The sequence below is a fragment of the Crocuta crocuta genome, unplaced genomic scaffold, assembly GCF_008692635.1.
Source record: "Crocuta crocuta isolate KB4526 unplaced genomic scaffold, BGI_CrCroc_1.0 scaffold147, whole genome shotgun sequence".
Lineage (NCBI taxonomy): Eukaryota > Metazoa > Chordata > Mammalia > Carnivora > Hyaenidae > Crocuta > Crocuta crocuta.
Genome location: NW_027532594.1, coordinates 4,674,791 through 4,689,500, shown reverse-complemented (window position 1 = coordinate 4,689,500; position 14,710 = coordinate 4,674,791). Strand labels below are relative to the sequence as shown.

Here is a 14,710-nt window from a genome sequence, read left to right as displayed (position 1 = left end):
GAATTGGAAACATTAAAGAAACCACATTCATTTCTATGAAAGAACGTAGAGGAGGAAATCCTAGTTAAAAAGTTTGTTAAAGGGGCGCCTCGGTGGCTTAGTCGGTTAAGCGTCCGACTTTCGCTTAGGTCATGATCTTGCGGTTCGTGGGTGTGAGCCCCGCGTCGGGCTCTGTGCTGACTGCCAGCTCGGAGCCTGGAGCCTGTTTCAGTCTGTGACTCCCTCTCTCTCTGACCCTCCCCTGTTCGCTGTCTCTCTCTCTCCTAGAAATAAATAAAACATTAAAAAAAAAAAAAAGTTTGTTAAATAAGGATGCCCTTGTCTTAGAAACCAACTGTTCTCTTCCAGCCCAACTAGACAGCACTCCCTTTTATAGGGAGCTTCCAGGGAGCACACTCAGTGATCTTCCCATGGAGGAAAGGGTAGAAATAGGTCTAAAAGTCAACTCTAAAACAGTTGATAACTCATTTCTCTAAGACAATGGTTCTTGGCCCTAACTGCATACTGTAACCTCCTGGGAGCTTTAAAAAATATAGATGCCCAGGCCCCGTATCTAGAGATTCTAAATTATGTAGGATGGGACTGAGACACAGGTGTTTTTCAAAGATCCCCAGGTGATTCTCAAATACAGCCGAGGTTGAAAACCACTGATGTAGGAGAAAGATCACAGAGCAATAGTAGGTGGATGGGAAAAAGAGAAGAAGGGCAGTGAGTCCCCTTTACATAATGTCTTAGTGATATAGAAGGAAAGAGAAAAAATGGGAAAGGAGCTGGGGGTGACTACAACAGGTAAAAACTGAGGCTCTTAGATTCTGAGACTGATATAAAAGTCAACGCAGCATTGCTGGCTGTCCGAGATTCAAAAATAAGAAATGGCTACACGATCAATGAACTGCCCACATTTGTCAAAGACTTATAACAGTCCAAAAGGAGAAGACTAAATAGGACTGCTTTAGATATTTCAGTTCAACAGAGGACATGCATCTAGTCAAACAGAAGGCTGTAAACTTATCTTCATTGGACAGGGTTGGCGATAGAAGGCTTGATCTAGGCCACTAATTTCAAGAAATGGTATACTAGCTCACCTAGGAAGTTATCTATGAGGAGCTTAAGAATCTACGTGTGCCAAAGCAAGCACATCACCCTGGAATCAGCTTGAAGAAAACCTTAAATTAATCAGGCCCATAATTTTCATAAGCCCATTCTAGGCTTCTCAGGGTTACACAAATGGTACACCTGATCTAACTGCTCATTATTCTTTTAAACAAATTCAGAAGAATGTTTGGGTTCAGAGTTTCAATGTTTACTTTTAAAAAAGTATTTTGCTGAAAATTTAGTTTGTGGATCACTGTTTATTTGCAGGATGGGCATATACACATGTGGCAAATTAATGCTGTTAATGAGATTACTGAAAACTAGTGAATACATCCCTTCTCATTCTACCAACTAGAGGATTAAAATATATATACATACATATGCACATGCATACCCCACAGACAAAAAAAGCACATATATACAGGGTGTGAGGGTGAGATTAACAACAACTCTTTGATATGGAAATTAATGCTGGCAGGAAGCCCCAGGACAGCTATCCTATTAGGTAAAAACTCTAGAAGATCTACAGCAACACTGAATTTTATATTAGGTAAAAAAAATTTTAAAGAATTTACCAGCAGGACAAGTTCTAATAGAGAAATGTAGAGAAAAAGTTTTACTTTATAAAACCATTATAGTATTAGAAAAAATTAAAACGCATCAAGCTTTTAACAATATTAAGTAAAACTTTAAAAAGAGAAAGGAGAGGAATGCAGCAGGAAGTGTTAAACATGATGTTAAACATCAGTAGGACACTTCAGGGAAAAAAAAAGCAGTTTTAAGATTTGAATTATGTGATGAAACGATGCTCAGCATCCCTCCTCATCAGGGAAATACAAATCAAAACCACACTGAGATACCATCTCACGCCAGTCAGAGCAGCTAAAATGAGCAAATCAGAGAACTCTAGATGCTGGCGAGGATGTGGAGAAACAGGCACCCTCCTACACTGTTGGTGGGAATGCAAACGGGTGCAGCCCCTCTGGAAAACAGTGTGGAGGTTCCTCAGGAAACTAACAACAGAACTCCCCTATGACCCAGCAATAGCACTGCTAGGAATTTACCCAAGGGATACAGAAATGCTGAGGCATAGGAGCACATGTACCCCAATGTTCATAGCAGCACTCTCCACAATAGCTAAAACATGGAAAGAGCCTAAGTGTCCATCAACGGATGAATGGATCAAGAAGATGTGGTTTATCTATACCATGGAATACTACATGGCAATGAGAAACAATGAAATCTGGCCATGTGTAGCAACATGGATGGACCTTGAGGGTGTTATGCTGAGCGAAATAAGTCAGGCAGAGAAGGACAAATATCACATGTTTGCACGTATAGGAGGATTAGGAGGAACTTGACGGAGGAACAAGGGGGAGAAGAAGGGGGGAAATGGTGGGGGAAAGGGAGAGAGGCAAACAATGAGAGACTCTTGAATGCTGAGAAACAAACTGAGGACTGATGGATGTGGGGGGGAGGGGGGAGATGGGCATGGAGGAGGGCACTCGTGGGGATGAGCACTGGGTGTTATATGGAAACCAATTTGACAATAAACTATTTGTAAAAAAAAAAAAAAAGCTAATGAAGGCACGAGGTATATTTTAACAAAGAAAAAAAAATTTGAATTATGTGAATTAATGACTCAACTGTCCACTTGATCTTTTTAAGTAGTACAAATTTTCAAGGAGACCTCTAACGAACTCTGTTGGATATAATTTTATGCCCACCCTAAACTTCAGGTTTATAACCCAAAGTTGTACCTTTAAAAGTCGACTGTGGCCACTACCACCTTATTGCAGCTGCCTCCAGCCCCATCACCCTCCCTGGCACCCTGCTATATTCAGTTATCAGGCAGAACCATTCTGCTGACTCCACATTTATCATAGTGTTTCAGTCTATCTTTTGGACACTATCCAGACACTACTCACCTATCTTTACTATGAAACTGAGAGTTCTGAAGTTTTTTCAAACACACATAGGATTAGTGTGCTGCTAGCCACATTTAATCTTAGGGCACATGAGTACTGCATTCCCTGGCCAATTAAAACCATTTTAGGTCCTACCCATACATATTTTTACATTAAAAATAAAAGCAATAAACTCTCCAGTAGAGATAAATACCTTAACCTGGCCAGCAACTTGCATTATGCAACGTATTTGGTCTCTGTGTTGGCAACCTGCCTTTAAACCCAAGAGTAACCTCATAGCAAAGAGTCAACCACCTCACAAGATATTTTAATACCTTTAGTTATGAGATCTGATTCAGCAGCCAAACTGCTGCCAGGAGCTTCTTATAAATTTCGTTCCCCTAAAATCTGGTTTTCTTGGTGGTCTTGTCTCCCTTCATGTACCTACCTAAAGTCTACAATATAATAAAAGCACAGATAATCTGTTCTCCCAAGGCAAAAATTTGTCAGAGATAACAGCCCAACCCAAAGGATTTCTACATACTATGTATCACTCTATTTGTTCTAAATAGTACACTTTGTATCTGACCCGGAGTAAACCGCTATTCTGCAAAAAAGTGACCGGTCAGAAATGAGAACCCACACACCAGCAGGTTTTTTAAAGAATGCTCAAGCCACTTCTTCTACTCTCCCACTAAAAGCAGAGGCATGACTCAATTCTTAAGTTATTAGCTCATGCTAATAAAATCAAGGAAAAGAACCTAAATAATGGGTCCAAGTCCACTCCCCTAGCACCACACAGAGAGGGGTGACCCCAGTCAGCCACAACTTGGAAAACAAGCCTTCAAGACAGTATTCCAGTGGATTAATATGAGGATTAGTGGTAATATATGTAAAGATATGGGACACAGCAGCAACTTTTAAAATGGAAGCTATTTTCTAAAAACACAAACCTCCAGTTATAAGTCACAGGGACATAATGTACAACATGGTGACTATATGAATAATACTGTATTGCATATTTGAAGATTGCTAGGAGAGTAAATCTTAGAAGTTCTCATCACAAGAATAATATTCTGTAACTATGAATGGTGATGGAGGTTAACTAAACTTTTTGTGGTGATCATATACAAATACTGACTTGCTACATTATACACCTGAAGTTAATGTTATATGTCAAATATACCTAAATTTTAAAAACCCCACAAACCCACACATAAAAACTCAACTCTCCCTGCCAACTGAATAATATAAATAAGTGAAATGGCAGCCGTTTAATTTTATCGTTGTACATACACACCCCAAAGTCCCACTTGCACTCAGGTGACAGTAGAAAAGGCAAAAGTTCCAGAGTCCAAGAAACCTGGGTCTGATCCCAAACAAGTTCCTTGAACCAATTCCTCATGTTTAAATTGGTATTTACAGGGACACCTGGGTGGCTCAGTTGGTTAAGCGTCTGACTTTGGCTCAGGTCATGATCTCCCAGTTTGTGGGTTTGAGCCCTGCACTGGGCTGTGTGCGGTCAGCCTGGAGCCTGAAGCCTGCTTCAGATTCTGTGTCTCTCTCTGCCCCTTCCCTGCTTGTTCTCGGTCTCTCTCTCTCTCTCTCAAAAATAAATAAACATTAAAAAGTTAAGATTTACATTTAAATGCCTATCTTGTAGGATCAACATTAGATGTAAAAACCTACCTGAGCACTTGGTGCTTAGTGCTCAATAAATCAGCTACTATTATAAAAATTTTTATTATACCTAGGTCTGAGAATGTGGTTGTACAGACTCCTTTTTATTGTAAAAATCAAACTGCCTCTCCTGGCTCCCCTTCCCAAAAATATCATTTTGAAACAGAATATTAGACAGTGCAATTCTGATTCTTAAATACTTCAGCACTGCTGCTTTTTCTACAAGGACAATCACTCTATGTTCTATGCTTCATCAGGATAACTGGTTTTAGTTCCGAGGAGACAAGAGCTTGAAGGCACAGGTAGGAGAGACTTAGAAAGTCCCCGAAGCAAGCACAGGAGGAGCTGAGGGGACTCCAGAGAGATTCTGCATTAGCCTTACTACCATAGTCAATGAGAATGGACCTGATTGGGCTCCATCTTCTCAAACCCTGACGGGAAAGAAAGGATCCTTCCACTGAGGACCCTAGTCTCCTTTCTCTCCTCAAAGAGTGACTCTTCTGAACCAAAGCTCTCAGCCAGAATTCACAGGTTTCAAAGCAAACCTCAAGCCCACACTCCACACTTGCAGCCATTCCACCAGCTTCAAGAAATAAATTCAGTAAGCGGGAGAGGAGAGGGGAGACGAGAGAGAGCCCAGGACACATTAGAAATGAGAGGGAGGAGCAAGTTCTAGTAGTTCTAACTGGGAAATCAGGTAAATTCATCCCTTCCTTCTGTCTCCCACAGCAGAATGAAGAAATTTAAATTACAAGTAGCCTGTGAATGATTAACATTTTAATTTTAATCTAATCAAAAATGCAGAGGGGCAGAATGGATGAAAGTGATCAAAAGGCACAAAAATCAGAGATCTTAAAAGTTCTAAATTACAAGAAAACAGAAATATGCAACTGCATGCACCCATGGATGTTAATTAAAATAGGCTACATGTGGTCAACGTTTTGCAACATATACCAAAGTTGAATCAGTATGTTGTACAGCTGAAACCAATATCATATGGCAATTAAATCTCAATAATAAATAAAACTTTGTACTCTTCTCCTCTATCTGCCTGTCCCTCTCTTCCATCTCCATGCTCTTGTGTTTGTTTCCTAAGACTACCATAACAAGTGACCTTCAAACAACAAAAATTTATTCTCTCACAGTGCTGGAGGCTAGAAGTCCAAAATCAAGGCATCAGCAGGGCCATGCTCCCTCTGAAGGTGCCAGGGCGGGGACGGTTGCCATCTTCAGGTGGCTCCCAGCAACGCCTAGTGCGCTTGGCTACTAACTACATCACTCCAAGCTTTGCCTCAGTCTTCATACAGGCTTCGCCGCATCTACTCCGTCTAGTATGTCATCTCCTCTCTTTATAAGGACACTAGTTGTGGGTGTAGGGCCCACCCTAATCCAATATAAATTTTAACTAATCACCCCTTAAAAGACCCTATTTTTACATAAAGTCACATTCTGAGGTTCCAAGTGGACATGAATTGGGGGAGAATACTATTTAACCCACTACAACTCCCAAATTAAACCACCACCACTACCAAAGTATGGGACAAAGAGGAAGGAGATGACAAATCACAGCAATACAGAAATGTTTTTTTAAAAAATTCAAAGTATAATCGCCAGTTTATAATTACTAATTACTTCCAAACTGAATTAGAAATAATGTAGCTTTCACCTTTCTCTTACCTGTGGGAAACCGTGAAGTCTTGGAAAATATCATAAGTCCCAATCAAAATAGCACGAAAACATAGGACATTCCACAAGTCCAGAGACTTGAATACTCTGAAAATTTGCCATTAGGCATAAACACTCACGTATATTATCAGAAGCAACAAAAAGGATGAAAGACAAGGAAAGATAATTTTCCGTTAAAAGTGCTTTCATTTAACTATTTGGGGATGGAAAGTGGACCATGGGTCTCAGAAGATCAAGGTTTCCTTAAAAAAAAAAAAAAGTTACCTTAAGGTTTTTAACAGTCCCCTCTACAAACTATCCTTTTCTAATGGGGACATAAACCTACACGGAAGCACTCTATATCACAGTTCTTTTTAATCAAGCAATTATTTTAGCTTTATGGGGAAAACATACTTGAGACGAGCTTAAGACCTGTGTACTCCCTCTGCTGGCTCTGAATTTAAAGTAAATTCTCAATGACTTCAGGAGCCTAAATTATTAATTTCACTAGACCTCTAAAACATAATGAAAAATATGATACGGATTCTCCCCCAACACATACACATGCAAAGATCTTCAAAGAAATAAGAAATTTCAGAAAGGCACCTCACTGGATTTATCACAGGTTTACTCACAGGAAAACTAACGCATTTGTTTGTAGCAGGAGTCACTTCCTGCATCAGCCTTGCCCCCCTACAAGTGTGCCAAGTTTTCCTTGCCCTGCGTGCACCTCTCCACTCCAGGACGAGGACACATCTGACACCCAGGAATGGTGAGCCCCTAGAAGATAACCTGTCGTCCTCTTCACAGGCAATTACTAGAGTAGCAAATACTGAAAGGACCACAGCCCACAAGGGAACTTAGTCTCTTTCATTTTATAACGTTATCCCATTATAATGGAGGGGGCGGGGGAGCCTGAATGGAAAGTGAAAGACACACTCCCTAGAAAAACCCAGCTTGAAACATGCACCAGTCACACACTTGCCTTTTATCAGGAAGGAATGATACATCACAATACTCTATGGATGCTTGCTACTGTGCTTATTTTTCCAATTGGGGAAATTGTGATACTGAAAAATAAATATTGTTCGGTCAAGAATAAGATGGTTAAAAGGACGGAGTCTGTCCAAGTAGAGATGCCATCAGAATTGGGTTCTTCTATCATAATCACAGCCTAGCCACCTATTTAGAAAACTTGAACTCGGAAGAGCTACAGACTAGCCCTTAAAAGATCCATCTCCAACAGTGCTTGCTATCTCTTCCTCCTTCACACATGACTTCTATTTCCCAGTCCATGGATATAAAACTTCAAGCACATCTGAGACTTCTACCTCCAAATGCAAAACATTATGGACAACTTAGTTTTACACAACAGCTTTGCTCCTGTAAGAAGTGGGTAAGTGAGTTTTAGGCTGAATAATCCCATGGTGACTCTCTCTAGATGGTGCTTATTGATGCTGCATCAGTGGGGCATACACACACAAACTTGATTTCAACTTTCTCTAAATGAAGTCTTTCCAAGATCAGGTTCCCCTCAGTTTCTATGATGGGTCGTGACTGGCACTAAGGAAGTTTTCAGGGACTTTTACACTAGGAGATAAGGCACTACAAGAAATGCCTTAAATAGCAGAGTATCCTTTCATAATTACACTATATCCTATCAACATCAATGCTAGGAGGTCTCAGACTTCATAGCTGGAAGTGTCCAAAAGACTCCACGTGTGGTATCACCTCACTCCCGCATCACATCATCTCTTTCAGTGTCAGAATCCCAGAACAAGGCTATCTTCATGGACTGTGGACATAAGGATCCAAAAAGCAGCTCCAAGGATCAGATGTGTTATCGTCTGGTAGACACATTCTGTGCTTTGGAGGCTCTTACACTGTCCTTGAGAATAAAGAAGAGTCACAGAAAAATGCCAAAGGAAGTAGGTGGGAGTCAGGGGTGGGCACAGTAGGGTGGGGTAGGGTTGAAACAGATGGCTTTTAGGTTAGCTGAAAGCACTGATGGAGAATGCTAAAAGAGCAACACAGTTACTTTAGCACAAACCAGCCTAAGGGAAGGGGGAGGGGAAGCAGAGGCAAGCAAATGAAGTAAGAGTTTGCAGAAATGGAAGCAATGACACGAACAGCTGTGAAACCACCATGGTTAACAGCAGACATTACAGAACAGTGGTGCCTCACGTGGACACACTCTTAGCTCCTAAGCCAGTCACTCACATGCTCCTGTCTGTTCCTCACCCGTAAAATGAAGTAGTTAGACAATCTTTAAAACCTCTTTTAGTTCTAAATTTGAGGCGAGAAGCAATGTGGATGAGTCAGCTGTATCAAGGCTCCACCTCCACTCCAGAGGGAGGTCAGTCCTCTACCAGGCCTCACAAGACAGAACTGGAGATCCCAGATCAGGCCAGGACCACAGGTGTGCCCTAATCTGGGCACACCTGGAAAAGCCCCAGCTTCTCCCAAACAGACCCAAACTGCAGGAGCCATACCACAGTGGCCTTGCAGCTCCAAAGCAAGCTGGAAAAAAATAATCTGCAGGGAATTAAAGACCAGCACCAAGCCAGAGTTTAACACCAACTTTGCAATTTGCCGGGAACTTCTCTGCAGAGAGCTGAAGTATTGAGGAAAGGAGAAGTGCAGATGTGAAAGAAGGCAAAGTGAATGAACAACAATGACAAGTTCATAGAGCACAGATTTGCATGTTTATATTTTGTCTTCCTCCAATAGAACATGAATCCTGTGAACTGGAACCTTATGTGACTTGTGCTCCTACTATATCCCTTACGCCCTGGAGAAAGCTCTGTGAACAGTATGCCTTTGATTAAGTATTTGTAGCATGAATAAAATGGCATGTGATAAAAATGAGTAGAAAGGCTTTCTATGATCTTTAGTCACTTACTGTACACCAGCTATAACGTCCACAGACACTAACCTACCTATGTATGTCATTCCCAACTTCTATAGCAGCTCTTCAGGACCCTTCAATGTGTGCTACAGGAATAGGCGAGGAGAAAAATTACTCAAGGACAAGACCAAGTCTGTTCCCTACAGGCAAGATGAGTAAGGTATGAAAACAAAATAAATTNGGGGGGGGGGGGGGGTCAGCAGGGTGCCTGCCAGAAGGTACAGACCAAAACAGTCTTATCTTTGCATATTTATGACGATCTTTTTAGCAGATGGTGTCTGTTAAACTTTTTCCAGACCAAATAAATGACTTTTTAGTGGGCCAAGGGCTCTTCATTAATTTCCTAAACAAAAATATCTTGCAGCTTTTAAGTAAGAATCACGCGTATTAAAAAGTTTAACTACAAGATGTTCTTCTATGGTGTCATTCTCTTAAAATAGAACCCTCCTAAAATCTCCTAAAAATAAGTCTGCATAGTTTCATTTCATTTTCTAAGAAGGAGATAAACATATCAAAACAAACACTTAGTTTAAAGACTCTCTCTGCTACACGGGGCTCACAGATCAAAGTTTAAAAGGGCCAATTTCTTCACTTCATAGGTCGATGACACAGCTCTGAAAAAGAGGAAAAACAGTCCCCCAGTGCCTCTAGTGTGCTGCTGCTGTAGGAAGAGGAAGTGTATTCGTTGAGAATCCCTGACGAAGACAGTACTGCCAAAGGAAATTACAAAACAGCATTTTGGCAACATGGGCCAAGCAGAAGACAGATTCCTTGCACACGACTACAACTGGCCCTCTGGTGAGTTACTCCAAAAGGTGACTGCGGGGGAAATTACGAGCTAACATGGAATTATCACAACTTTGTCATTTTGAAATTTTAAGAAATATTTTTAAACATAAAAGTTGCAGTTGAAATAACATTTTCTTAATACAGTATGTTGGTAAGGAACCGGATGCATTAATCTAAAGAACCAGAATGGTGAGAAATTAAACAAGTATTGCATGGCAGGTGGGCCCTCATCTTTTTACCCTGGGAAGAAGCCGTCGGGAGTATACATTCTCACATGAAAGGAGACTAGTCTCTTGCAGAATTAGCCTCCACAGCAGCAGCAGAAATCGTCACACACACAAGATTCTCCATTTGTGAAATTGTGAGAACCAGCAGAGAAACTCACTGGCTACACGGCTACCCGATGCAAGCATGTCCTAACCCCCTGGGAAATGCAGGTGTGTGGGTGTGAGTAGGTGGATAAGCAATAAATAGTCCTTAACAGGTAAACCCTGGAGTCCTAGAGGTCTACCCTCCCCCGCCCCAGAAGGAATGGAGAGAACAAACCAGTTTAATTTGGGGTGGTGCAGTACAAGTAAACTTAATCCGAATTAAAGGAAATGTAACCTTTTCCCCTCTTAACCACATCTGATTATTCGTTTCTACTTATTGCCTGAGGTAAGAGAGCCTGTGAGATAGCCATCACCTTTCTCTCTGGCACAATATGCATCTTTCAAACCTAAAGTTAACCAGGAACTTCCTCCTTTTGTTAAAATGCTATCTTTTCTGCCACCTTTATCACCTCATAGTTCCTAAGTATCCATACTGATCGACACTGGACAGCTATACAAATATGATAAACTCACTCAGCTTCCATCAATACTTATCTATGTTTCTAATGCTAAAATAATAACCAAGACATTTTTAGATTGAGAGGCAAATAATGCTTTTTAGGAACGCATCTTTTACTTATATAAGACTACTTGTTACTTAGTAAATGACTTTTTAAAAATAGATCCTCGATTTAAAGAGGAAAATAGCGTGATAAAGAACAAATCTCCAGAACTGCAGCTATTAATTACCTGTATACTAATTAGCTATGTGATCTTAGAGAAGTCCTTAACTTGAAGAAACAGGTTCTTCACCTACAAAATAAGGGAGTTAAACTATCTCAGCAAACATCATCCCGGCTGTATATTAGAACAATGTGAGAAACTTAAACAAAAACAATGTTAAGCCCCAGACCAGCCCAATTAAAACCGATTCTCTGGGTATTGGCATTTTTTTTAAGCTCCCAGGTGATTCTAATATGCAACCAGGGCTTCAAACCACTAGTCCCAGTTCTGATCTCCAATGCTTCTTTCCCTATTCTTTCATTCTCTGATCTTAGAGCGATAATTCTGGTGATAGGATCTCAGAATGCAATAGGCCAAAAAAGCCACAAAAAAAGTAAAGCCTAAACCTTGCATGCTGTGCCTGTGTGCACACAGGACTAGGAGCGGTTAACCTGAATTCTAGACATTTTTAGAAGTTAAAAACCCTAATGCGTAACTAAGAATGAAAGCAGTGTGGTTTAAGTGCACATGCATGCTCTCAAAATGACTAATCATGATAGGAATCAACTCCTGAAACCTGGAGGCAGGGAAATGGGTCACAATTAGCTCCTGACCTCTCCCTTTTCCCTCTTCTGCCACCCCCACTGAACCACAGCACAAAAAATGGTTGGCTATTAGTCATAATCAGAATATGAAACCAGCCCCAGTTTCAAAGGGCTTTCTCCCTCATCAAAGATTTGGAAGTTCCTGCATGGGTGCATCTTCTGATGAAGGTCATCTTACAAAAACTCTTTAACTAAATTATATCCCCACCAGTTGCCATATGATACTCAAAAATAGAACTAGTACAAAATCTTAAAGTAAAAATAATTTTACTTACATTACATACAAAGACACTTTACTTTATGCCCTGTGCTAAATCTATTAAGGCTCAAGTTTCAATTTATAAATTTCACAAATTTTAGTTAGAGATATGATAGAAACTAATCTAATACTGCGTGTTGAATATCCTCTAACAACAACAAAAAAAGAGAGGGACAGAGAGAAATGAGATAGCAGAGAAGGAAAAAGAAACCATGAGACCAAAATAAGGATAAGGACAAGAAACCACAAAGTTTATGACTAGGCCCAAAATCTCTATTGCAAGTCCTGCAAGCTACATGAAAATATAATTAACTGCATCACAATTCATGGCTACTTTTGATAATACTACTTTCTCACCTAGATCTCTAAAAAAATCAAAACTGTTACTATCTTTAACTATAAGCACAAAAGAAAATATTTGTAGAATTAAACTACTTTTGCAAACTTAAAAGTCATAGGAAAGGTGAAAACCCTTCCAACGTTAACTTTTTAGCTTTAACTAGCTAACTTTTAACTAGCAGATCCTCGGCATGAAGTTCAAAATATACAGGATTCATGTCAAGTGTGAGAAATTTGAAAAATATTCCAAACCCCTATATCCATTTTCTTAGATCTTGAAACCCACCCCTTCCTGACACTGTACACTGTGATGAACCCTTGCTATTCACTTGGAAACTCAGTTTTAAAAGATATGACAGTAGCACTGCTTTGAAATGGAATTCCCTCTCATGCTTTCTGTAAATGGCCCTCGGATCACACAACTGGCATTCCTTTGCAAAGCTTTAAAATTAAATCAAATGTAAGACTCATAATGTCAGCATCTGTAAAGGAAATGAGACAGATATGTGGAATAATTTCTAAGCACACATTTTGCTCTTAAAGTATCTCAACAAGGGGTACCTGGGTGGCTCAGTCGGTTAGGCATCCAACTCTTGACCTTGGCTCAGGTCATGATCTCACGGTTTCGTGAGTTTGAGCCCTAAACCGGCCTCTGCATTCACAGCATGAAAACTGCTTGGGATTCTCTCTCTGCCCCTCCCTCACTCTGTCTCTCATGATTAATAAACTTAAAAAAGTATCTCCACAAGTCCTTTCCAATACTAGCCATAAAAAATTAAAAAAAACAAAACACTTTACAAGGGTTTTTTTTTTTTAAGTAAATTAAAACTCAACACACTTTTTTTTTAAACACACTAAATCCTTCAGTTTTTTCATACACAAGTTCCTCTCCAGGGCTCCAGTTCTCCACCAAGATTACACCGTTCTTGCTGTACACACATACTGGAATCCAGGAAGATACAGGGCTCCCCAAAGACAGTGATGGGAAGGAGTGAAGAAGGAAGCAACCATCTCTTTAATTTAAAAGGAAAAAAAAAAAAACAAAGCTAACTTGCAAACAGAAGTAACTGATAAGTGATATCTATTTCCACCTGTACAGGACTCTTTTGTCTGGTAATGTCACATTCATATCTTGGGGAAAGAGGCCAGGAGGATGAGGTGCCAGGAAGAGCGGAGCAGCTGGGTATCAGCAGCCCAGCAGGGGCACAGGAGTTAATCTGTTTGGATGCCCAACTGCAGGAAGTCATTACATCATAGGCCTTTCCACACCTCTCTCCCTACCATGTGCTCAGTGCCCCAAGAGGCTGAAAAGGAACAGGAGAGAGCCTCCCTTCTGGTTCACTTATAGGTAGAAGCCATTACGGCCCAGCTATGCCACTACATCTCCCTCCCCTAGGCCGGGCTCCAGGCCCCAATCCTCTACACTTGGACCCGGCCTCAAACAGCGCCAGAGTCCAGGCCTCAGCGGAAGCAGCTGGTGTGGCAAGTCCGCCTTGACGTGCAAGGGCTGGCCGGTTCCCGGACCCAGAACATCTGAAGTTTGGGGGCACGTTTAACTGGGAAAACATGTCTAAGGAATAAGGATGTCAACACACGCAAGAAAAGAGGAAAAGGTTTACAACCACTGCTCTTTCTAGTGGGACCGGTATGGCTGTGGGAATTAACACCCACAAGCTAGAAACTTCGACGTAAGGTTCTCATCCAGCTAGTGACAACGACCATACTCCTGTGACCGACTTGAGAGCCACAAACCAACCCCTTCTCTGGGCACCAAGTCCCAAACACTCCCCCCACATCCTCTCACTCCACCCGCAGGGCCCTCCCCGCACCCCCACTACGGTGATTTCTACTTCGAAGTTAGTCGCAGACCTACCTCCTCCGCGCAGTCCGGGGACTCCAGCAAACGCACTCCCGTCCGCCAGTCCTTCCCTCGCCGGCATCCCTTGCCCCCTCTCCTCACCTGGCCAAGCCCGAGGCTTCCCTGGAAGCCTCCTTTCCCCAACCCCCCTCCGCGGCCGACCCCAGGTTCCCCTCCTCTGGGGGTCACACAGATCACCCGAAACCTCACAGCGGAGGCTCTCGGGGCCAACCCCTCTCCCCAGCGCCGGCAGGCGCGCTCCGATGAATCGAAGGCGCGTCTGGCACTGCGCAGGAGGCCNCGAGGTGGGTACGCACCTTCCACCCGGCCGAGCTGTTGCTGTCGCCCTTATCCTTGAAGTAGGGCACGCAGCGCACCATCCACTCGTAGATCTGGGACAGAGTGAGCCGTTTGTCCGGGGAGCTCTCGATGGCGCGAGTGATCAGGTCGGCGTAGGACAGGTTCCCCCAGGCGTTCCGCCGCGACGAGCATTTCCTCGGCTGCCCGGAGCCCCCAGCCGCCCCCGGCTGCGGCGGTGGCAGCGGCTGCTGAGGCTGCAGGGGCGCCTGCG

The 14,710-nt window shown here is 42.1% G+C and overlaps 1 protein-coding gene across 1 annotated transcript in view; it reads right to left on the bottom strand.

Moving 5' to 3' along the window:
• The window catches only part of FOXO3 (forkhead box O3), a 121,102-nt gene that overhangs the window by 106,001 nt on the left and 391 nt on the right, over nucleotides 1-14,710 (bottom strand). Inside the window, exon 1 of the mRNA XM_077779955.1 lies at nucleotides 14,457-14,710. This exon is cut by the window's right edge and continues 391 nt beyond it. Within this exon, the coding sequence (XP_077636081.1) occupies nucleotides 14,457-14,710 (254 nt within the window). The remainder of the gene's footprint in view (nucleotides 1-14,456) is intronic.